This window comes from Protopterus annectens, chromosome 13.part0 (genome assembly GCF_019279795.1).
Source record: "Protopterus annectens isolate FY-2018-M chromosome 13.part0, PAN1.0, whole genome shotgun sequence".
NCBI classification, from domain to species: Eukaryota; Metazoa; Chordata; order Ceratodontiformes; family Protopteridae; genus Protopterus; species Protopterus annectens.
In genome coordinates this window covers 1,105,674,216-1,105,699,212 of record NC_056747.1, presented here as the reverse complement: position 1 = coordinate 1,105,699,212, position 24,997 = coordinate 1,105,674,216, and the positions used below count along the sequence as shown (strand labels likewise).

General features: G+C 38.8%; 1 protein-coding gene across 1 annotated transcript in view; it reads left to right on the top strand.

Annotated features, from left to right (window-relative positions):
* Positions 1-288: 288 nt before the first annotated feature.
* Positions 289-24,997, top strand: part of LOC122788404 (protachykinin-1-like) — a 164,605-nt gene continuing 139,896 nt past the window's right edge. Inside the window, exons 1-2 of the mRNA XM_044055476.1 lie at positions 289-651; positions 4,828-4,924. Coding sequence (XP_043911411.1) covers positions 538-651; positions 4,828-4,924 — 211 coding nt within the window. The 5' untranslated portion in view covers positions 289-537. The remainder of the gene's footprint in view (positions 652-4,827; positions 4,925-24,997) is intronic.

Below are 24,997 nucleotides of genomic sequence, written 5' to 3'. Positions count from 1 at the left end.
AGTGCCAGCCAGGCAATTTAACTTATGGCTATATCAAACACGTGACAGAGATAAAGTAACAAAATCGAACCTGCTCCCTTCCTTCCCCATCGCCACCCTGCTATAGAGAATCTTGGAAAAAAACTCCTACTTTATTTATTTAAACCCTGAATAATTTACCATATTTAAACAAGAAATGTGATGATCCATTGGTGGATAAAGACACAGATGCTTACGTGTTCCTTGGCTGCACTGGAGTGAGATCTATATAAATAGACATGCAGAAAACATTTCATGCCCTGCAGAAACTCGACTGTGACATCAGCTCACTTTTCCTACTTCAGTTGGTCATATATTGGTCCCTAGCCAGTGATCTCCATTTTTCCCAGTAGCTGGGTTTTCAGAAATAAAACAGAGAACTTAATACACTTAGTATCAAGTCACTGCAGATTCCCCGCCTTGAACTCCGGGTCCCAGACACCTGGTATCGGTACCAGACTTCACTGTCACCTGCTGTCTTTTGCTTCTAAGATCAGCCAGCTGGGTTTCGCCTGGAAGATGAAAAGTTGGAAACTTTTGGCACTGTTAACGGTCGTGTTTGCTTCAGTTCTTTGCTATGAAGAGACTTCGCCGCCACAAGAGAAAGCATTAGACTGGCCAGTCAACTGGAAGGTAATGACAAATTATAACATTGTGAACATTAGAATGAAAGGCTTATTTAGCACTGACCACTTACCCTATATATATATATATATATATATATATATATATATATATATATATATATGTGTGTGTGTGTGTGTGTGTGTGTGTGTGTGTGTGTATGTGTGTGTGTGTGTATAAAATGCGGGGGTATTTCTGCTTGTGTAATTTTAAGTTACCCATCTGCACCCTTTAAAAGTTTATGGCACTTATATGATACTTTTCAGTCTTGCTCTTTTTGACTATGGTGTTTTTGCTAAAATTAATCAAAAGAATAAGTGATGCCGAACAGATACACATGGACAGTTAAGAAGATGGATGCACTGACGGGGTGATAGTTACACGTTAAAGGGTTAAAAATAAACGATTTTCATGGATGGAAAATGCGTTAAGTGCCTGAGGGGAATGAAGGATGACACATTCCAAAGACCACAGATTGCTTTTAAAATGCTTTCAGGCGTTTCATTAACCAACTGCTAGTCATAAAAGCGAGAACACTGGCGATATGTTTACAGTAAGGCAACTTAGTTAAGTAATACATAAAACAAAACGGGAAGTGGCGACATCATATTAAGGTTTCTGAACCTAGGAAGTTGCCAAGGGCTGCACATTTATTAAATGTATTCATCATCATCATTAAGGGTGTTTGTTTAAATGTCCCCTGCTCCGCGGTCCACTTAAAGCATTGTTTTTAGTTAGTTAAGCAAGCTTCTATGCTGGTTGTTTACAACATGCGCTTACGTTTCAAACATCGATTTCTACAGTAGGAGACTGATTTAATTAATTAATCAATTTATTTATTTATTTATTTATTTATATTATTTTATTTTTGAGAAGTCAACTGGCGAGCTGGAGTAATAGAAAGGCTGCTGCTGTCCAACCAGCAGGTGCTGAAAAACTCAGCTGATGCTGAAAGAACTTTGGAACTAATGAATTTCTTCAATGGATGACCACTTGATGATATCTGTTGGCATACGGGCTGGCACTTTGATCCAGCAGCACAAAAGCAGTTGATTATTTGATTATGACACCCATAGCTCTCAAATGTCTCTGATTTTCAGGGAGGTCCCTGATTTAGACTCATATTATAGCTCTGTCCCTCTTAATCCCTCCCATATCTGGTGAAGTTTGGAGAAAATGTGGTGAAATATACTTAATAAATAATGGTAGTAATTACAGTTATAGACTTATTTTACTTCAGAAAATGTAAATTAATTCACATTCTCTTATTCAGTCAATAACTCAAGTTAATAGTATTAATATTTTAAGTGTCCCTGATTATGTTGGCACCCTTCAAATTAAAGTGCTGCAGAGGGTCTCATAATGCTGAAATTGCCAGCAGTATTAAATGCAAGTTTTAACCCATCCAGTTATCAGACAGAATGGCTCCAGGTTTCTTTGACATTAACAAATCTGCAGTGAATTGTAACCTTACAATTCTTGATGTTTTCTCTGCCCAGGTTATTGTTTTAGTGTGATAGGTAACATGTATTACTTACTGCTAGTGAAAGCAGATATTAAACCGAAAATTAACAGGTAGAGACTGTAGCTCTATGGCTGAAAGTGCAACTCTCTGTTAGTATTTTAAGAATATGCATATACTTCATCCAAGACTTATCACCTGTCCATATTTTCATATGATTTTCCTGGTATGGAAAATGATCATAAAGGAGGATGATATGGAGTATATCAACAATGATGACATTTTAGAAAACAAAATCTAACCTTCCTCTAAATGTAAAAAGGTATGGAATTTAATGGCAGGTTCTGATACGAAATGAAACTACAAAACATATGCGGTTCTATGCACTCTTATTTAAATTACATACTGAATCAAGACTTTTACATTACTTGAAGATGTGCATTGTCTAGCCAACTCTCACAATACAGTAACAAGTATTCCACTTATATATTCTGAGACTGGGATAGACCAACTGAGTTCAATGTTTATATCTGAGTTGACAGCCATTTATAAATATGTTAGGTAGATTATGTAGCTTTCAGTTTTTACCTGAACATCAGAATGTAGTTCAACAAGCGTAATCTCATAAGAAGGAATAATATTATTCGGTATTCATTCTCTCTCCTTCTTTCGGCTTTTCCCGGTTAGGGGTCGCCACAGCGGATCATCTGTCCCCTCATGATTGGCAGTGGAGGTTTACAGTGTCGAGTTGCACAGAAGGCACACACATGCACACACTCACACCTAGCAACAATTTAGAGTGTCCAATCCACCTACTGCATGTCTTTGGATGTGGGAGTAAACCGGAGCACCCAGAGGAAACCCACGCGACCACAGGGAAGACATGCAGACTCCGCACAGAAGGCACCCCAGCCGAGAATCGAACCAGAGAATCTCTTGCTGTGAAGCGGCAATGCTAACCACTGCACCACCATTCATTAAAAAACATTTTAAATAAGCCTTGGTCAGGTTTTTGGCAATTGTGCATAACCAAATATTCTTTGGACAGAACATCATGCAAAATGATCCCTTAAAGTGCTCTGATGGACAGCAAAATTTTAAGGTGGAACTGCAGCATACAGAAGGATCTTCATAGATGTTTGTATAAAATTAGTACACAGGCAAACATGCATAGCCAGTAAGGAAGCTTTACTTCTAAATGGGTTAATCCTTTGTGTTACTTTCTGTATAAAGCAACAACTAGAATAAGCTAGTTTTGCAAGGAGTAGGCAATACTAAGTCACTAATGCATGATATCTTGCAATCAGTAGGAATTGTGCATCACTATAATACACTAAAATACTAAGTGAAAGGCATGACAGAATCACATAAACAATGGAGGGCAGTGTAAGTCACTGCTATTTAACTGCCACTTAACAATCGCTCTTCTTGTTAAATGCAGGAAGTAGCAACCTAATGCCTTCTGTTACAGAAAATAAGAAAAAGATGATGATTTAAAATACATACATAACTGCAAGCCTTGCAGTATTTGACAGTTATAAAATGGCACAGTTAACTTGTTAATAAACACATACACAGCCAAAAGACCTCATTGAAGAAGAATGTATCCAATTATAGGCTGCAGTATCAATTGACTAGCTAATGACATAATAAAGCAAGCTGATAAGCAGTTAAATCATTAACCTGGATGTTTTGCCTTTTATCAGCTGTCATTATTACTAAGAATTCAAATCTAATACATTACAAATATTGCTAGGAAATTTATTTAGCTCAGCAGTTGCAGATTTTTCATTTAGCAGTCTTAGACAAAAAGCAATAATTTGATTTAAGATTTTACTTGTTTATTTTTACTGTTCTTTAAATAAACTTCACACTAGTGGAGATGGTGGTTAATTAATTATAAATATTTAAACTTGTCTTGAAGCTTGTGCTGTGCATGCATGATAACATTTAGCATAACCATGTATCCCACATTTACTCTTACGTGAGGTACAAATATAATATAGCTGAATGGAGCATATTCCTAAAGGTGATTAACTGCAGATCACATTACAAGGCTACCTCACTGTTGTAATGAATACATTAAACCACATTCAGAATTTGTTGTGATAATCAGAAATTATCATAAAGATGAATGGATTTTAAAAGTCAATCAGAAATGTGCCCTGTGCAATTCATCAGAAAAAAATCATGTGTTGCCTTTACATCAGAGGTGATTAAATATACCTGTTCATCATGATACTTTAAAATACTGAGATGTTAAGTCAGTCAAGCTAACTCTTGGAGAAGCCTGAATCTAGGATCCGTTTGACAGTAAGGTAAAATATAAATCCCAGTGGGACTTACCTTTTTGTTTTCTGTTGCTCTTCCAGGAACCACAAATATGTTTTTCATTTAATACTTCCCAAAAAGATATGCTTTTCCATAATTTAAAATGATCTGAAACATTTTATGCAATGTCCAGGGCATTTCTGTTAAGCTGCCTTTAAGGAATTTTTCAAAGAAACATTGGGTTTCAAACATATAAAGGCAGTTTCTGTCAGGTAGAACATGTTGAACATTTTCTGTGTTAACTGTTGAAGGTATTGAATACTCTGATGCAATTGTGTTTTGCTTAAATCCTTTATTCTATCATTTGTAAATAACTGCCATCGTTATAAAAATGATTGTAACAATAAGCAAAATAAATGCAACCCAATCAACCAATTTTATTTGTGCTGCAGAACGTGCCCTCCCAGAATGTGATTAGTGAGGTGGCAGAGATGGTAAAGCGGGCAAAACATATGCAGTTTTATGGACTCATGGGAAAGCGAAATTCAGGTAAGATTACATTCTTAACTAGATACTCTGTTGTCAGAGGAGAGGGGTTGTATCTGGGGGATGGGTGCCCCGTGGCATGGTGGTTTTCATTTGGCAGTTAGTACAGAAGATTAAGGCTGTGCATGTTGACAGACTGCTCCCTGTGGTACAGGGTTTGATTCCCTTAGCCTTCATCTGCCTACTGTGTGACCTTGAGGAAGTCACTCAAACAGACAGTGCTTTGGGGCAATTGGAAAATTGGTCTGGCCTCCTCTATAGTCTTCTGGGCAATATGCCTATGATGTAAATGGAATCCCTTCAGTTGTGCAACCTTTTCTTTCATAGTTGATTAACGATGGACTCTAGTACTTCTCAGCCTTGCCATGACCCTTCAGTTTTGCCCAAGCAAAGGGTTACAGACTGGCAGTGGTCTGATGATTTTGCTAAAGATTCCATAATAACTTTTCTTTATTGCTTGTTAGCCACATCAAATTAAATTATCCAAAATAAACCTTAACCAGCCATAAGCCTGACCAAAAGTAACCCTTGCAAACTCTTAAATTATATAAATAAATAAATAATGTATAAAAGTTACATAGCTATATATATATTACACAAAATATATAAAAAAATAAGATGCTCACAATAAACAATGTTTAGTTATTGTACTTGGTCACCCTAATGCTTCACTTATAAGATCTCATTTGAAAGTATCAGTGGATTACATTTTAATGCTTATGGGACATGTGTTTTCATCATCACTAAATGTTTGCCTTTGAAAATGTTTAGTTCTTAGTTTTGATTATCATGAAAGTCTGTCTTGCATTTTTTTCTGAAGATAACCAATAATGAAACAAAACATTTGCTTAGAGACTATATAGTTAGCAGAGGATTAGGGGTCTGAACTGTTAATGAGCTGATTTCTCTAACAAAGGTTTGATTCCTTCCAACTCCATTTCCCAGCTGTGTAGCTTTGACCACCTCACTTATCCAGACACTGCTCCTGGGCTAGCCATGAAAAAGGTCATTGCCCTACTTTGGTTAAAAATATAAATAAATACAATGTATTTATGCCTGGTGTTTATGAAATATATACATTGTGCAACATGTGGATCACAATGTTGCAGTACACATAAAAATTCTTCCACCTTCTAACAATTCTTAGGTCAGCCCTCTCATTTGCTTATCCATTTTTGAGTGACTAAGTAGTTATTGGGTTTTCCCAAAGAACTGACTATTTATTTGTTTAATACTTCTGACTGAATTCTCACCTCTGCTATATACCTGTCATTTATTTTGTCCTACCTTTCCAACATTTGACCGAGTATAAAGTGGGCAAGGCTGTAACTTGTCAATCAAAGCTGGATTAGTTGTACCTCATCAATTATGATTTCTCATAGAAGGTCATTGCCAGCACTGTTTCTGTTATCATGCTGGCACGATTCACAGTTTTGTGCACTTTTCACCTTTCTGCATGGTTGTATGACTACTGTGTTAGTTTATAGAAGTAAAGGGGTGTAGGGCAAAGTCCCCACATGGGGTTAAGTGAAGTCTGACACCTGAACAAAAAAAAAAAAATTTATTTTGTTTTACATCCAGAATAAGTTATAACTGATTGTGTTTGTCAAGATATAACTTGGCAATTCATAATAAAAGCGCTTCTGCCCCTGTAGTTGTTCTCTTTCGGCTTTTTCATGGTTAGGGGTCACCACAGCGGAACTCCGGTCCACTAATGATTGGCAGCAGATTTTCACAAATGCCGAGGTGCCAGCTCGATGTTCAACCTTCAGTGAAGGCACGCCCATTTACACGTCTTTTGAACGCCCACCCAAAAGCGGGGAGGACATGCAGACTCCACACAGAAGGCACTCCCCGCACTCTGAAATACATCTCATTAGATATTAATTTCATTGCATCACTATCATTCACTTCACATGCCTCATATCTCATTCACTTGTCCCATCTAATGTCATGATATTTGGCAGACATCACCTCTATGACTCAGTTGCCATGTCTCACCTTTTTGGTATTTTGGGGCAGTCTGTGTTTTAGCTAACATATCTGACTTCTGTGATAAGCATGTTTCTCACCAGTATGTTACATGATCTGTTTCACCTTTGTTTGATAATTTGCATGTCTCACTCCTATATTCATCAGGTGTATCTTATCATCTTGCTATATATATGATATTTCAGCTTGGTGGTACAATTTGTGACATTCATCTCTGCCATCCATTAGCATATTATGCTTTCTTGATTTGTCTAGCATGTCATGTCTTTCTAATGTTTTCTGGGTATTTGGATACTGCTAGTGCAATTTGTGCAAGAAATAGATATCCCTGAACTGTATTATACGTCTCATCTCCATGACCATTAGGTACACGTTACATCATAACTGTATTATACATCTTATCTCCTTGACCATTAGGTACACGTTACATCATAACTGTATTATACATCTTATCTCCTTGACCATTAGGTACACATTACATCATAACTGTATTATACGTCTCATCTCCTTGACCATTAGGTACACATTACATCATACCATGTATAATTCTCCTGTTTTCCCACATGTGTGATTTACTTGACTTCATTTATTTGATTTCTGTCTCTCTTTCAAATATTCACAATGAGTCCACCTCCTTTCCACAGACCCTAAATACAATATCAGCGTTCTGATTTTCCTGAAATGCTTTGCTTCCTCATATTCACTGAGTCCATCTGACTGTTTTAAATACTATTACTATATCTCGTCTTTGTCAGTTATTTGGTACATCTTAGGTCTGGGAGTCATCTGTGTGGTGATTTATGTTGTATGTTACATGTGTGTTACACATATGTTTTTTCTGAGTGCTCAAGTGCTCATAAATGGTCTTTTGGGGTACACAATGATGCAGAAATTCCATTAATAGACATTATTCTTTTAGAGGCAAGTTCTGATTTTACAACTAGCCCTTTGAGACACTAAGATACTAAGAGAACAGCAAAGAGTGATTTTGTTTCTATTTTTCAATTAATTAAATGTCAATAAATAATAAATACATAAACATTCTCTGTATATATGGGTTTTAAATGAAGTGCCTTAAAATTATTATATTCATGTCAGCTTCTCAATATGAAAGGCAACTAATGATGTCATACTTCAAACGGTAAAAAAAATGATCCATTCTTTTATTCCTTGAAAATGTAACTATTGACGGGAATCTGCAATACCTATTTCATGTGCCAAGCATGCAATACTTTATTAAAGCAGCAGTGGCTGAATAGTAGTATGGTAAATGATCTGAAACTGTTGGAGTTTGAATCCCACCACTGCCAATCAAATGTCACAGAGAATGTGTGAAAGACAGTAGCTATGGTCTTTGAATGCACTGTACTTCCCAAAATAGTTCTGATAGCTACTATGGGGACAGATTCTCAAGTTACACCACTTGTGCCCAACAATTTAACTCATTCAAGCCTTTTTTTGTATATTTCCAGTTCACACTCTAGTGTCTTATGGCATCCAGAACTTTTTTGAGTCTGGCTTCATTTAGTAAGTGACTTACCAGCTAATGATAGGCACTATTAGAAAGTGAAAGGACTTATGAACAAAATGGCACTTAGACTGTTAATCAAGGATATAGTGCAGTAGAGAAATGTATCACTGTTCACTTATTATTCATATTTTCATAGTTATGTTCATATTTTCATAACTGAGAGCTCTACATATTATTGAGGGGTATGGTATATTGTACTATGGTGGGAGATAAAAAAAATCATTGTCAAGGTCCTTTTATATCAAATTATACCTGATATATTGCTAGCTCTTTGTTAGTACAGTAATTATGAAAATAAACAATATTTCCATATATATTTAATACTTCAAAACAATTGACTTAGTTGTATGACATCTGGTGAAACCTTAGATGTTGTCAGAGAAAACTGCCTTTCAAATTTGTACTGTTAAGTTGCATATTTTGAGAAATATTTAGTGTTATTTATTCTGCTAATTATATAGTTTAGCATATGTTTTCATATTTTGTAAATATCTCAATAAACATGCACTCATTAAGGAATTCCTTGCTGTTATGTGGACATTTATGCTTGGTTAAAAATGTTCTAACAGTATTTGCTTAGGTTATACAGTTTTCAAGATATGACAAATGGTTTGAGAAAGTTTAGCAAAAACAATACAATTTTGGATTTGTGTGCATTATAATATAGTATTTATGGAAAAAACATAAATACACTGACTATTTCCACTGCAAAGAATACTCTTTATTGATAACATTGCAATTTGTACAGTTTTTAATATTTTTATTGTTCACAAAATATTTACTTTTATTTACCTTGTCCTTTTTAAGTTTATTTTTCAGAAAATGCTCTGGAATGCAAGATGTGTGTAGAATGCTAGAGGTGTAACATTCCATGCCACTTAGGTGATAATGAGTTAAAAGGGGAAACAAAATACACATGATTCTGATTCACTATACAAGTCATCAAATGCAACCTGGCCTCAAGTGCATTCAGAGAGTATGCATTATTTTTTGGGCTTCCACTTCTAACACCCATTCCTAGACTAGGACTGCACACTGGCCACTGACTGAGACGAGTCTTTGTCTAGCACTCCAGGTTCCTCAACACTCTCCCTGTGAATGTCACCACTATCATGTTCCTTTTACCAACGGGAGATGCCTTTCAAACAAATTATTATTTTCACACATATGCACATGAGCATGTATGTGTGTACACCCAATTCCCATGAAAGACTTGCAGAATTTTCCAATTTCCCCATAGCTTTTGTTCTGGTAATGTAGTACTACAACCACCCTACATATGGTTAGGGGCCAACATACCAGTTACCTGTGTCATTCCCAATCTGTGGCTAAAAAAATAATAATCACAAAAAGGTAATAGGTTAAGTAGTCTGTCTGGTTAGAGGTGGATGCCAGCAAATTGGCAACCTGCATTCCTAATTAATAGCATCCCTGCAAATAATAAATAATACATAAATAAGTGCCAGCCAAAAGATTTAAGTTAATAAATAAAAGATGTATTTAGATAGTAAATAAACAAATGCAGTGCTGATATAAATTAAATATCAGAGGGTTAAACATTTGTGTAATAAATAGGCAACAATATTTAAAGAAATCTCTGATTAAGGTATACAAATACCCTAACTGCTGAACTGAAAGAATATTGAACCCTTAGCTCTGCTATGTTACCAAAATACTATAAAGACAGATGCAAGGTTCATTTTTCTGTACTGGTTTCACCTCAACACACCTTAACTTATTATTTTTTTTCCCATAGAAACTGGAGGTCATTAACTAATTTCTTTCTCACAAACAGAATACAAAGTAACCATCAATACTTGTGTGTTGGAGTAAAATGCTATCACCTGGCTTCTTTCCCAGCTCTGGGATCAAAAGTTTCATGATTCAGCCTTCCTTCAGTTGCAGAAAACCAATCGATTCTTTTCTGTGAAACTACATTTCATCACACAATTGGTGCATAATAATGATACAGCTTTTAAACATATTTTTCTTTTGCATTACATAAAAGAACAAATACAATTGCAATTCCCCTAGCAGTGCTGAGATATCTTATATATACAGGTTCATATTACAGTTTTGTTGCAGATTTTCATAGAATTTAAATATAGCTTATAATTGTATTTAGTCATTAGTCCGAAATAAGAAAGAGAGAAAAATACATCATAGTTTTTTTTTTACCTTGGCATCTGAATTAGTGCACAAAATCTAGTTAAAATTATGGGCTATCCTTAAACTGCAAAATGGTTCATCAATGCATAGCAATGAAAATTGTATTGAAACTTTAATCTCTAAACTGGTATGAATATTACATTTGGCATGAACAATAGCATCTCCTTAATTTGACCAACTTGACACTGAGTTATGTATCAGGGTAATTTGGACTTTCTAAGATATGAGGGGATGTTTCAATATACAGGCTACAATTTCACCTATTCAGCATTAGTTATAAACAGTGGGTAGAAACACAGGAACATAGGAACAATGCTAGATGAGATATCATGGGGTAAGATGACCAGCTATATGCACCTTTAAGTAGATGTACTTAAATGTTCTTGCCCCCCTTTTCAAGCACTTCCTGCTTGATTTGCTCATCATCCAACTCAAACAGGACCATATATGATATCGGGTCTATGTCATAACATCGAAGTGTCAAAACTTTGAATGTTTTAGCATTGAACCCAAAACCTCGAAGACTGACGATATCAAAGCTGGGGAACATCAAATTCTTTCCCAGGGAATGAATTTGGTGGGCCATTTCCATGGCTTTACTATTTTCTCCATTGTGGTGCAATCTCAGAGTTGGCATATTTAAGTAGGGGGTGGGGGGGGCAAAGCCCCCCCCCCCCACATTAGAAATAGTTTGTAGTGTTTGTGTATTTTGTGTTTTGTACTGGAACAGCAATTTTTTCCCAGGGAAAAAAAAATCTCTGTTCTCAGTCTTCGGGGTTTTCAGCTTTCGTGGTTTTGGGTTTGATGTTATAACATTTGAAGTTTTGACACTTCGATGTTATAATATAGACCCTATGATATCCCTGCTGTAAATTTGTGTCTACCCATCCATTCATCAAGACTAGCCTACTTTGTTTGACCTATGATGGTAAATTATTCCACAGGCTATGAATATGTTGAATTCAGAACCTATCCCTCCCGTGAGTCTTGTTAATATGTAGGAGCAGATTTAGATCCATATAGTGAGTGGTTTGCAGAGCTACTGGCTTTAAAAAGAAATAGGAGGTTAAATACAACTGGGTTTTTCATTGCTCAGCTCAGAAATCAAGATGCAGGTCACCTTGGAGTAGCTAGTATGGTACTAAGTATAAGTGGAGTTGCCCTAATCTACTGGGATAGTTGAGGGATTTAAGGCCTTTAGTTTTCTTAGTTAAAAATCTTTGACTTGTACATTCCAAAGGAGCATTGTATTCAATGACTAGTCTGGTAAGGAAAAGTATAGTGGTAGGATAACTTATTTGTGTCTTGGAGATATCCCCAGTTATCCTAGGCCTGACACAGGGATTTCCTGACTAATGTGGAAACATGATGATAAAGTGATATGATCAGATGAGAGTGTTGTCCAGTTAAGTACCCAGAAATGTTATGATCCCAAATGTCTGAAGAACAGTGCTATTTATAACATATGAGGTAGGAGCAGCTTTTTTGATGAATGCTACTAATCTGTACTTCTTTGCATTTTACTTGAGAATATTTTTGGTACACCTGGTATATATATATTCCAACCCTTTCTGGAGCTGTTTAATGTCAGTGAATGAGTAAATAGTAGTGCCCAGCTTGCAGTCATCAACAAAAGTCATCAACCACACTTCTGAGATACTGGCTTTGATATCTGCAAAATAAATTAGCATAAAATTCTTATTTAGCCTGCCATTCAAAAACACCAAACATTTTAATCCCCAATCCACCCTGCAAAGCAGACTTCAAGGAATTAAAAGTTATAATCTAAGACCTAGTCTTGACTGAGAATTTGTTCCAAGGCCCACATCTCTGAATGTCATTTTCTCCTGCTTGTTGTATTGCAAGGGTCCTCCTCATAATTCACAGGTACCCTCATAGATATTTAGACCCAGATGTTCAATAGGACATCCATTGCCTTGAAAACAATTAATCAATTTCTACATAGTCTTCTGCAGATCAGGAATGCACACAAAGCTTCTTTAACTGGCTTGAGTGTTAGGTGTCACAAATCATTCTTTGAAAAGTGGCTTTGTATTTTTTGTTAAGTTTATAGGAGAGCGTTTATAGGTTAGTACTAAGCTAACTGCCCTTGCAAGCCATTTTAAGCCTAGCCAGTTATCCCTTGTGAGGCTCAAACCCTGCACCTTGTGTTTGCAAGGCAAGCACCTTAACCATTAGGCCACCCTCCTTTAATAACAGTTTGCTTTTACAGGGACATCACAAAAGCACTGTATATTGCAGACTGCACTATATAAGTGTATTGAACAAAGGCATAAACACATCAAAGGTTCTAGACAACACAAGTCTTAGTAAAACAACACAGCTGTCTGCTATACTTTCATGCCACATATTATTTTAATATTGAATGTCTTTAATCCCACTGCATTCAGCTGCTTATATAAAGGCTAGCAAAATAATTGTCCTTTCTTTATCAACTGTTGAACTATTTTACAAATGAGATGAGAATGTAATGCAACAACATAGACTGCATTCCATATCTGCTCTTTTCGGAGGTTATCCTCAGAGATCCACTGCACAGAAGCATGGAAAAGCTCACATTGTCCTCTAATAAAATAAGTAGACTTGCTTCTTGAACAAAAGGAGAGGCCTACCACTAGCAGGCATGTAAAACACCAAGGTAGTTCAAACTTCAAAATAAATTGAGTTGCCTACTGCTGGATACAGCTTACAAACTCCCAGACAGGGAATCATACAGGTACTTGTCAGGAATGATCTCTTACTATATACTGCTTCCCCATACTTCACTGAGTATACAATGGAAGACATTTAGACTTGTCAAGTTCAGTTCCTCTGCAATGGTGTGGTTTCCATTTCAATGCCAGCAGTGGTTCCTTCTGTATGTGATTTTCTATCTGCTGTTTAATGGGGTTGTGGGGGGAAAAGCCCTCCAAATTGGGGTGTTGGAGGGGGGCAAGTCCCCTACAGGAAATTATTATTTTTAAAGGATTCAAATAGCTGTAACTTCAATCTACTTATTTCATATGTCTGAAGCTGCAACCGGTTTTGAGTTAGGAAAAGAGGTGAAGCATATCCTAACCAGTGAGACTGGATTTTGCCACAGTTCCTTCTTCAGGTCCAATTTATTTATGTATTTGTTTATGAAAGAGGAAAGATGAAGTGCTCATGTGTCCATTTACAGTGGAAGCCAAGAAAGAAAAGCTCCATCTAGGTAGTAACAATACATACGGTACATTGTAATACTGTGTAAAATATAAGGTACAAACAGCACACACTGTGTGTGTGTGTGTGTGTGTGTGTGTGTGTGTGTGTGTGTGTGTGTGTGTGTGTGTGTGTAGACTCACATGTACATTTATACGTTATATGCGGCAGTATAGTATGAGATACACTAAATATTTTTTACTGAACACTTAACAGTAGAGGATATTTTGTGATTTAATGTATCACACAAACAAGAATCTCATGTAATCCATTTATCTATGTTTCTTTATTTTTCTAAGTTAGAAATACAGTTTCCCAGTTATTTATTCACTCTGTTTCTATACTTTTCTACAAACTGAACTGTTTCATAGGTGATTTCTTTGAAAACTTCTGAGGGAGCTTCCTATTTTATTATACTTCCAAGAACTTATTTTCATGTTTTTAAAGTTGGTAATGAGGGCTAGGTTAATGTGTTTTAGGTATTTAGTTCTATCTGTGTGGAGTCTGCATGTCCTCTCCGTGGTCGAGTGGCCTCCGAAAGACATGCGTGAATGGGCATGTCTTCGCTGAAGGTTGGGCGTCGGGCTGGCAACTCGGCACCATAAAAATCTACTGCCAATCATTAGAGGAGCGGAGTTCTGCTGTGGCAACCCTTAACTGGGAAAAGCCGAAAAGACAAACAAGTTCTATGTTTTTTTAAGTATTCAGAGTAGTTAGTTAGTTCCAGGCCTCATTTGCTGGTTAACACCATTTTCAATTGCCCAGATGCAGTTAGTTGCTTTTTAAATTTTATTTTTTTATTTCATTTACTTTTAAAATGGTTGGAGTTCCTCTGGCTGTCACTTAGGCAGGCGGAGCTGTTTTTAGAGAGACTGCATGTATTTTGTGGCTGCAGTGTGTGAAATTTTTTTTTTCTTTTCTTTTGTGTCTGAGTTACACTGATTAGTGATGCAGGTAGGACAGTGACAAACATAGCACGTCAGCTTTTATACAGATTTTAATAACATCCTTTGTTAAGATATGTAATATATTTTTTTGTACACTGGATCACTTACATTCTATAGTAACAGCATGCATAGCAAACACAGCATGAACAAGGACAATCAATACAGCCTGCAAAAATGTCGCTGAATGGAAACGCAAGTTATATATTAAATGAAGTTACATTATGAAGGCTTGCAAGCTAATCACAGTGAATAATGTTTTATGGTGTAGTGACATCAAGTGTACAGAGGGTGGGGGTAACTGTCTAATTGTAAAAAGGGAAGGGTAAACAAGTCAGGTGGATATGTTTATCACATGAGGTAGTCAAGATAATTTCCAATAACACTGACAGTTAGGGAAGGCAAGTATAAATTAATTATTGACATTGTATGAGTATATTTACCCAAAGAGAAATTACAGCTAAATATAACAAAAATAGAAGAATCGACAAAGCAAGAGCAAATAAGGTAAACAAAAAATGATCTGCCAACAGGAGAAGGACAGATGTTTATACAGAAATAAGCAGAAGAGCTGTTGACTAAGAACAAGGTAAATAAAGTGAGGAGGGTAAAAAGTAGGCTAATGTAAAAAGGAACCATACTGCCCAACCACTTTGTACAAGAATTATGGACAAATGTGGAGGAAAGTCCCAAAATCAGGGTCAGATTTTAAATATTGCTCTTATAAGTTTGTAGGTTCGTAGGTAAGTAGTAAGCAAGTTGCCCTTGCAGAACATTTTAAGCCTAGCAAATTTCCCTTTTTGTGCTCAAATTAACATATCCCATTTTGTTAGAGACTTGCCTTACCTATTCCATGGTCAATAACTATGTATCAACCATGGTCAATAATTACATATTATCCCTAATGAGAATAAATGGGATCATATCAAATTAAATTTGAGAGGGCCCATGCATGGGATAAATCATTTAGGAGCTGCTTCTGTTCCTTAGTAGTACAGGGGGCAGTCCTGGGTTAAATTTTCTGTTTCCCAACTACAGATCCAAGTTGCACTTGAATATGGACAGGGATGAACTTTGTTTTTTTTCTAGATGAGGAGTCTGTTACAGAGCAGCAGTATCCTCTGCAAGATATAACTATCCCTCCAAAACATTCTGCTGATGTTGCAGAAGAGGTTTTGATCCATAGACTGAGTATTTCTGATGCCATTTGACTTGCTGATGTTCAGCAGATTCATTAGTATTGGATCAGAGGATGCCTTGTATGCCAGACAGAGGTCACCTCTTAGCAGTTTGCAGGATACCGCGTATAGCGACAGGACTTTGATTCAGCCCATGTAGGACATGTTGTTTAGGCCTTGTATCCTTTTAATAAGGTATCTCTGTGTGTGCTCCAGTTGTTGCACATGTCTGGACAGATATGTGCCAAAGGTAACATTATATTCAATTATTGACCTAATGAGGGCTGAGTAAAAGTGGGCAATAACATCCTTAAATCTTGACACATTCCCTTTTTATAAGCTGTGCAGTATAGAAGGACTTTCTTACAACAATGGACACATGTTGGTCAAAAGTTAAGTCACTGTCCACATAAGTTCCCAAATCCCAAACAACTGGTTCAACTCTTAGGAGGGTATTGTTAATGTGGTAGTTCCCTAGGATAGATGAGTTCCCAAAGGATACAATAATTCCATTTTGGTATTTAGTTTCAGTCCATTATTTTGGCATCAGTTATTTATTTGGGACAAACCTTCCTGCTAGATGGCTAAGTCATTTGGGGATGCAATGACTGCTCATAGATTATAGTCATCTGCAAACTTAGTCAGCCAGATCCCTGTAGACATAGAAAGCTGCTAAAATAACAGGTTTTGCCTTAGCATACATTTTCTGGAGGATATGAATTATGAAACACAAATCTCTGTCATTATTTAGTGACTGCAGTCCTCTATGATTTGTCAGATGACTACAAAGTTTATTGGGAACAGACCAAAAATATGAGGCAAAAATCTGGACATTCTTCAAAATTCTGGACAGTTGAGAGGTATGAAGAGAACTTAATATCATTAAAAGATAGATGAGATTGTTTTAATTAAACTGCCAGAAAACATATAAAGTAGGGGAGACAGTTAAAGCAATAGAGGAGTAGTAGAATTGATAGTGGGAGGAATTCAATAAAGCCTACAAGGAGTGATTTTCCATGTAGGCAGAGTGGCGCAGCCCCAACACGGAAACTGGAAGCCGTGTAACCCAGTAAACAGAGCAGACGAGCGTGCACAAACGTGCAGACACAAAAGTGTCTGCAGAATGCAAATCACCTCACAAGGAGTTGAATTTCATGTAAATGAGGTCAAATGAGGGTGCTGGAGTGATCCAGCAAGCAGACAGGTAGTTGTGCAGATCCTGTTGGTGTCCAAACTGTACACGGAAAATTACTGTGTACAAGAAAGTAAAAATAGAACAGGGGCTGTAAATGCCCATTTAGAAGGTCAGGGATTGCATATTAGGGACAGATATGTGCAAAACTATGCCCTATATGTCCAAAAAATAATTCAAAATAATAAAACATAACTTTTTTGATAACCATATCACTGCTTTGCGTGCAAACATGCTGTTATGCAAATAAACTATTAAAAATTGTAAAATCCAAAAACAAGACATATGTGAGAATAATACATTATAGGGGCCTGCAAGCAGTATGTACAATGGTAGATTTCAGTGGTTGCTAAGGAGGCAGGCCCTGGAATAGTGAAGTATCTAGGTTGTGTGCACTGATCAGTATGCAAATGAGCTGGTGTTACTGAATAGTAAAAGTGGGCTACTGTGTCTGCAGATAAAATTGGTGTAACCCCTGAACCATGTTGGTGTCCACAGAAGAGCTAGCTGACATCAAAAGGGGGTGTGTGACATTATGTTTAAGCTGATTAGAGTTAAGCGACACCCGTTTGCACACAGCTCAGCTAAGCAGGGAGGTGTGCCTAGTGCTGCTAAACTTTGTTTAGCTGTGGGGTGCATGTTTTAGCCAGTTTAAGCTATGCTGAGCATGACCATACATGGGTGTGTGTCCAGACTGCTGAGCAGTGTTTACACCAGCACCGGGGTTTGCGTGCCATGCTGCAGTGCTTAGTAGGGAAGATATTTTTTAAAAATAAATAAATAATAGCTTGGGAAAGCCAATCATGTATAAAGTACTGTTAACCCCTGTTCTACAGACACTGGGCCATTCAAACCCCTCAATGATATACCTGACAGGTGGAATGCATCATAGTTAGCCAATCACACAGGCTGCATCTGTAGCACACCACTATAAAGTATGCATACACCCTACAATCCGATTTTCCCACATATTCTGAATCATTGGAGTATACACTTGGGATATTTAACTGACAGAATGCTAAAGGCTGCTGCTGCTCTGCTATATCTGTATGTGCTAGAGGCTGAGGGCAGTGCTGAGGGTGCTGCTAAAAATAGGCCTAGACTGAGAAGGTGAAGAGTGTTTGGACCCAGGGTAACCTTCCAGGGGCTATATGAGCTAGAGATTGTGGAGCACTACAGGGTGGACAGAGACATACTACAAGAACTCACCAAGCTTTGCTGCCCTCAGCTCAGACCCAGAGCCAACAGAGGGGGAACCCATCCCTGTGGAAACAAAGGTATGTGTAGCCCTTAGAATATTAGCTACATGTATTTTTCAAAGACCAACTGGGGACATAATGGGGGTCTGGAAGGCATCTTCCTCCAGGGTACTCCATCAGTTCCTGGATGCCATGCAAACGCATGCCAGTGAGCACATTTATTTACCACGCATCCCTGAGGAGAGGGCCATCAGTATGTGTCTCTTCCATCATGTAGCACAATACCCTGAGGTGCTGGGTGCCATAGACTGCACTCATGCACACATCAAAGCACCACCCGGTGATGAGGGTAGAGTCTACATCAACTGCAAGGGGTATCACTCCATCAACTGCCAGATTGTGTGCAATGCCCAGGGAATTATCATGAGTGTGTGTGCCGGCAGCCCTGGCAGCTAAAACAACTCCCATATCTGGCACGTATCACAGCTGTACCAGACATTTGCCAGGGGGGACCATCTACTGGGGGATGCTGGCTACGCACTGGAACCGTGGATGATGACACCTGTCAGAAATGCACACACACCTACTGAAGAACTCCATAATGAGGCACATGCACAAACTAGGAACACCATAGAGCATGTGTTTGGGCTGCTCAAGTCATGGTTCCAATGCCTTGATATATCAGGTGGAGCCCTGCAGTACACTCCAACAACATGTGCACAGATATTCACAGTATGTGCCATGCTACACAATATGATCCTGCAGAAACAGCTGTAGCAAAACCATCACAGGGAAGGGACACACAGCCCCCCCCCCACCAAAGCCTAGGTCCCCATAGCCACAGGCACAGGGGGACTCAGAGGAGAAACTCCCCTGAGCCTGTCCCTGTAGGCAGACATAGGCATGCCCAGTATGCCCTGGCCTTGGCAAAGAGGCAATGCATAACACATGCAGTGACAACCTAGGGTCCCAGGGACTGACACCTTACTCCGACTCGCATACATAGTAAAAAGTTTGCCAGCCACACCACACAGACTCTACCTTACCATGTATTGGCTGTGTACTGTGTACATCAGACAGAGTCAGCCCTGAAACATAGGTCCCTCAGCTGCTGCATTCACAAGGTAAGTCACTCTCCCTTGCTACAAATGTACGGGTTACTAGGCTATGGTAGCATAAGTATGGATCTGCTGTATGCATGTAAGGAAATATAGTGGGTTGATGGGCTACTTGCAGAAAACTAACAGCTACTTGGGACAACAGGCACTGTGTCCAATACTGGGTGCCCTACAATATGCATGAGGTGACAGGGCTAGAAAACCAACTACAGTATGCAAGGGGAATGCCAAATAGTGGGGCCATAGGACAGATGCAACACTGTCAATGCCAGAGTCCACTACCCTCAACACACCAGCGTTCCATACAACTGTAGTAACATTATGTTTGCAAGGATATATCTACAGACCACACAATCCCAGGGCTGTCACAAAGAACCTGCCCAAATGTCCCATATTACACAAAATTCAGGGATCACAGCAGGGCTCTCACAGTCTATGTCTATCTGCTGCTGATAGTGTATTGAATTAAACCTCACCTTCTGGTGGCTCACTGGGCTAAGTACATTATTATGGTTACTGGTGTTGATGGTTCGAAGCAGGCTGCACCTACAACTTTTGCATATGAGCTACTTGTATGATAGGAGCCCTACAGACTGTCAGTATGCCTCAATCTGTTCATGCCAGAAAGCTGAACAAAGGCAGAGACAATGGGTGGCAGAGGGCCAAACAAACAGGCATTATACATGCTCTGAGTAACCTAGTAAGTGGCTAGTATAACAGTAAGTTGCAACAGGTCAGATTAGTAGCAGTGTGTAAAGGCCATCACTTAACTGTGTCAGTACTTTTCTGTGGGCTCCATGTATTAGTATATTGCTGGGAAACCACAACTGTATGAGGAAGAGAGCAGACATATGGAGCAGAATGCCAGACATCCTGCAGAAACATGTACAGTAAGAGGTATGTAGCCTGCAACCCTGTGTCTGCTGTTACAGCATGTACCACAGTCACATTATACCCACAACCACTTACAGCAGGAAATCTGCACAAAGCCATGAACCGTGATGGGACAAAGGCCAAAATACAAGCAGAAGGATTAACTACTGGCCAGACAAATGTATAAAATGCAGAGAATAACAGGCCATGCATTAGCATGGGTTTGCTGATGTGTATGGAGTCAGTAACTCAAATGTCTGTCATCATGTCCTAATGTCAGCCTATAACGGTTTGCCAATAATGTACCAGAAATCCACAATGTTATGTACAATGTAACATACATATGCAGAACTCCATACATTTTATTACAATCATCACACTTGATAGGTATGAGACATATATTACGTTCAGCACACATCCAGGGAATGCCTTGGACAAAATATCAAGAAGATGACTGTTGAATCAGCTGCAGCAGCTAATTGGTTGCAGCACACAAAATCCTGGACTGGAGCACAGGTAGGTCTAGCCTGGAGTCATCTTGTAAGTACTGATAGTCACAGTGGGCATGCTCCTACACTTAGCTAACTTAAGCCCATATCTGATGCCTCATTTGCCTGAGGAACTAATATATGAAAATATGTGTGTGCAAACAGGCAGCTATTTATACATATCTGTCTCTTCCTATTGCCCTCACACATGATTACCCAATCTAACAGTATGTGGCGCAGATATTTTATATATATATATATATATATATATATATATATATATATATATATATATACATATATGTATATAAACATACACATATATATATATATATATATATAGCTGCATAAAGGTGTAGAGTGATTTAGACCCTCTACATATAGCTATATAACATAGTCACATAACACAGACAGCTACAGTTACATCCCTGATATATATATATCTATATATATATATATATATATATATATATATATATATACATATATATATATATATATATATATATATATATATAATATATATACATAATATATATACATACATACACACACACACACTCACACACACACACACATAGATATATATATATATATACATACACACACACACATATATATATATATATATATATATATATATATATATATATATATATGTGTGTGTGTGTATATAAAACATACATGTGTGTAATGTGTATGGGGATGTATGGATGTCCACACATACATGCAGGATGTTGGGGTTATCTGCACCTATACACTCACACAGCAGTTGTTTGATGGTAACAGACCAAGGCTGCATAATGACAAAACTGCCCAAACACAGAACTGTCTTGTCTGTGGAATGTCATCCTGTATACAGACAACAGTGAGCAGGTGGTGTAATGTGCAATGGCATCAATGCAGGACTTTGACAGGCCATATTGTCAATGGCCAATTGTCCACCTAGCAAACTGCAACTGGGCAGACATGGTGGAACTGGTACCTGTATACACATAGTAGGGGCATTAACACATACCCCACTGCTAGGACACTAGATACACTAACAGCATAAAGCAGGTTCACTCTGCAGGCCATACATGCTCTGCAATACAAGGGCACTTTGCACTGTCCACAAGCATTGTGACTGCAGCCATGTGTACAACAGATTTAACCAGTGGTGCACGCAATATATACTGCGAGTTATAGTGTGTAATAGTAGGTAGGTAGGGCTTCTAATCTCACTTCAGCCACTGCGTAGGTGTATGCAGATATTTCCCTAACAGCGGTACAGACATGGCCATCTGGCATTTGTCTGTGCCATGGTAAATCATTTTATGGCCCTGTGAGTATTGTACTCTTGCACATTTTCCTCTTTGTCAACACCTACTGATGTCACCCACCTTAACAGCACTGGCTGACATTCTAATACCAGATAAACTCTGTGGCATATGGGATAAGTACATAGTGCTCTAGTGTATACTACTAGATAGGTAGAGGTTCTAATCTTGCAACTGGGTGTGTTTATAAATACATCTCCTTGCAGCAATGTTCCTGTCTAACCTATCTCTATGCAATGGTTATACATTTTAAAGTTCTATGCCTACCTGCCAACCCCCATTGTCCTCCTTTACATGGCCTTCTGATGTCATCCACCTTAACAGCTTTGGCTGACAACCGCAAAACAGATAAGCTCTGTGGTGCATGTGGTATATCCATAGTGCTCTAGCATATACTACTAGATAGGTAGGGGTTCTACTATTGCAAGAGGCAACTCTGTGTCTGTGTAGAAATATACACCCTTACAGCAGTGTGTCTGTCTCACCTATCTCTGTGTAATGGTTATAAATTTTAAGGCCATATGCCTACCTGTCAACTTCCCTATTGGCCTCCTTTACAAGGCCTGCTGATGTAATTCACCTTAACAACACTGGCTGACACTCTCAAAACAGGTAAGCTGCATGGCGCATGTGATAAGTACATAGTGTTATAGTGTACATAACTAGATAGGTAGGAGCCCTACTCTCAGTAAAGGCAACTCTGTCAGTGTGTGTGTAAGTATATCCCCTGCAGCAGTGTGTGTCTCTCTTACCCATCTGGGTGCAGTGGTTTAACATTTTAAGGCCCTGTGCCTACCTATTGACCTCCTAGTTGGCCTCCTTTACAAGGCCTGCTGATGTACTTCACCTTAACAGCACTGGTTGACACTCTTAAACCAGATAAGCTGAATTGCCGAAGCAATAAGTATGAAGTGCTATAGTGTATACAAATAGATAGGTACGGTTCTACCCTCAGTAAGGGCAACTCTGTGAGTGTGTGGGTAAATATATCCTCTTGCAGCAGTGAGTCTGTCTCATCTACCTGTATGCAATGGTTATACATTTCTATGCCTTGTCAACCCCCCCATTGACCTCCTTTACAGGCCCTGCTGATGTCATCCACCTTTACAGCACTGACAGACAGTCCCACAACACATAACCTCCTTGGTGCATGTGACTAGTGCATAGTCCTATAGTATCTACAACTAGATAAGTAGGGGTTTTAATCTCAAAAAAGGCCATCTCTGTGAATGTGTGTGTGTGTGTGTGTGTGTGTGTGTGTGTGTGTGTGTGTGTGTGTGTGTGTGTGTGTGTGTGTGTGTGTGTAAATATATCCCTTGCAGCAGTATGTCTGTCTTGCCTATATGTGTCCATTGGTTATACATTTTCAGGCCCTCTCAACTCCCCGCCATTGCCCTCTGCCCTATTTTACAGGCCCTGCTGATGCCATCCACCTTAACAACACTGGCAGACACTCCCACAACACATAATCTCTGTGGCACATGCGATTAGCACATAGTACTATAGTATCTACACCTAGATAGGTAGGGGCTCTAATCTGGAAAGAGCCATCTCTGTCAGTGTGTGTAAACATACCCCTTGCAGCAGTATGTCTGTCTTGCCTATGTGTGTGTATTGGTTATAAATTTTCAGGCCCTGTTAACCCCCTATTGGCCTCTTTTACAAGCCTTGCTGATGTTATCCCCTTTAACATTACTGGCAGACACTCTCACACCACATAAGCTCCATGGCGCATACGATTAGTATGTAGTATATAATACTAGGTAATTAAGGGTTCTAATCACAAAAAGGTCAACTCTGTGAGTGTGTATGTATATCAATATTCCCCCTTGTAGCAGTGTGTCAGTCTTGCCTATGTGTGTGCAATGGTTAAACCCTTTAAGGCCCTGTGAGTACCTGCTGCCCCTAAATAACCCACATCTACCTAGGCATAAATGCTATCTGCCACCACCTACATTTGTAGGTACACAACACTCAGGTGACATGTATCAAGGGTGGCATGCCTTGTCACAGGGTATGCCTACAGGATTATGCTGTCCTCTTCATTGCCCCTAACACACTGCTCTACACAGACGCACCTAGGTAACCATGCATATATAAAACCTTACCCTGCTGATGTCATAGTTCTGCTTTAATACCATGCCATCCTGAGTTGCTGTATTGCCACCAAGTCTCCACAGTGTAGGCACTCAGACCCCTGCAACAGAAACATACAAAGTTCTGAAAGACACCTGTCAATCTGCGACATCTCTGCCAATCTAACATCATGCATCAAAGGAACAAACACATTAATGTATACTCATGACACATCCCAACAGACAGCACCTGTCATGGCATAACAGAACCACAATAAAAATGTCATTATAATGTACTATAGTCACCTTGTGCATCAGACATGTATTTGCATGTCTCTGCATCAATGCTATGAATGGCAGGGATGTGACACACTTATCATCACATGCACAGGGTGTGGTGTGGGGGTGCCAGAGGCCTAGGCTGTGCCAAACAGTTGACATCATGTGTGGAGGTCATGAAGGGGTGGTGGTCAGCTGGGCCATAGAGAGGTGCCATGTGTGTCTGTTGGTGACCTGCATGTGACACTGATGTATGAGTGTGTGTATGTGTACATAGTCAAGCCATGTGCTAGCCCTACAAGTGGGTATGCTAGACAGCTATGGACCATAAATGGCAGACTGGATAGTTCACCATCTCCAGCCATGAACACGGGAAATAGCTCTGCCAGGAGTAGGACTGGCACCACCATGCCCAGGGTCAGATGTGGTATTAGTCACTGATGGTAACTGGTGTCTGCTGGGCCCATGTCCCTCACAGGGCTGCCCAGGACCACTTGCCCATGGCCTGCCACATCATG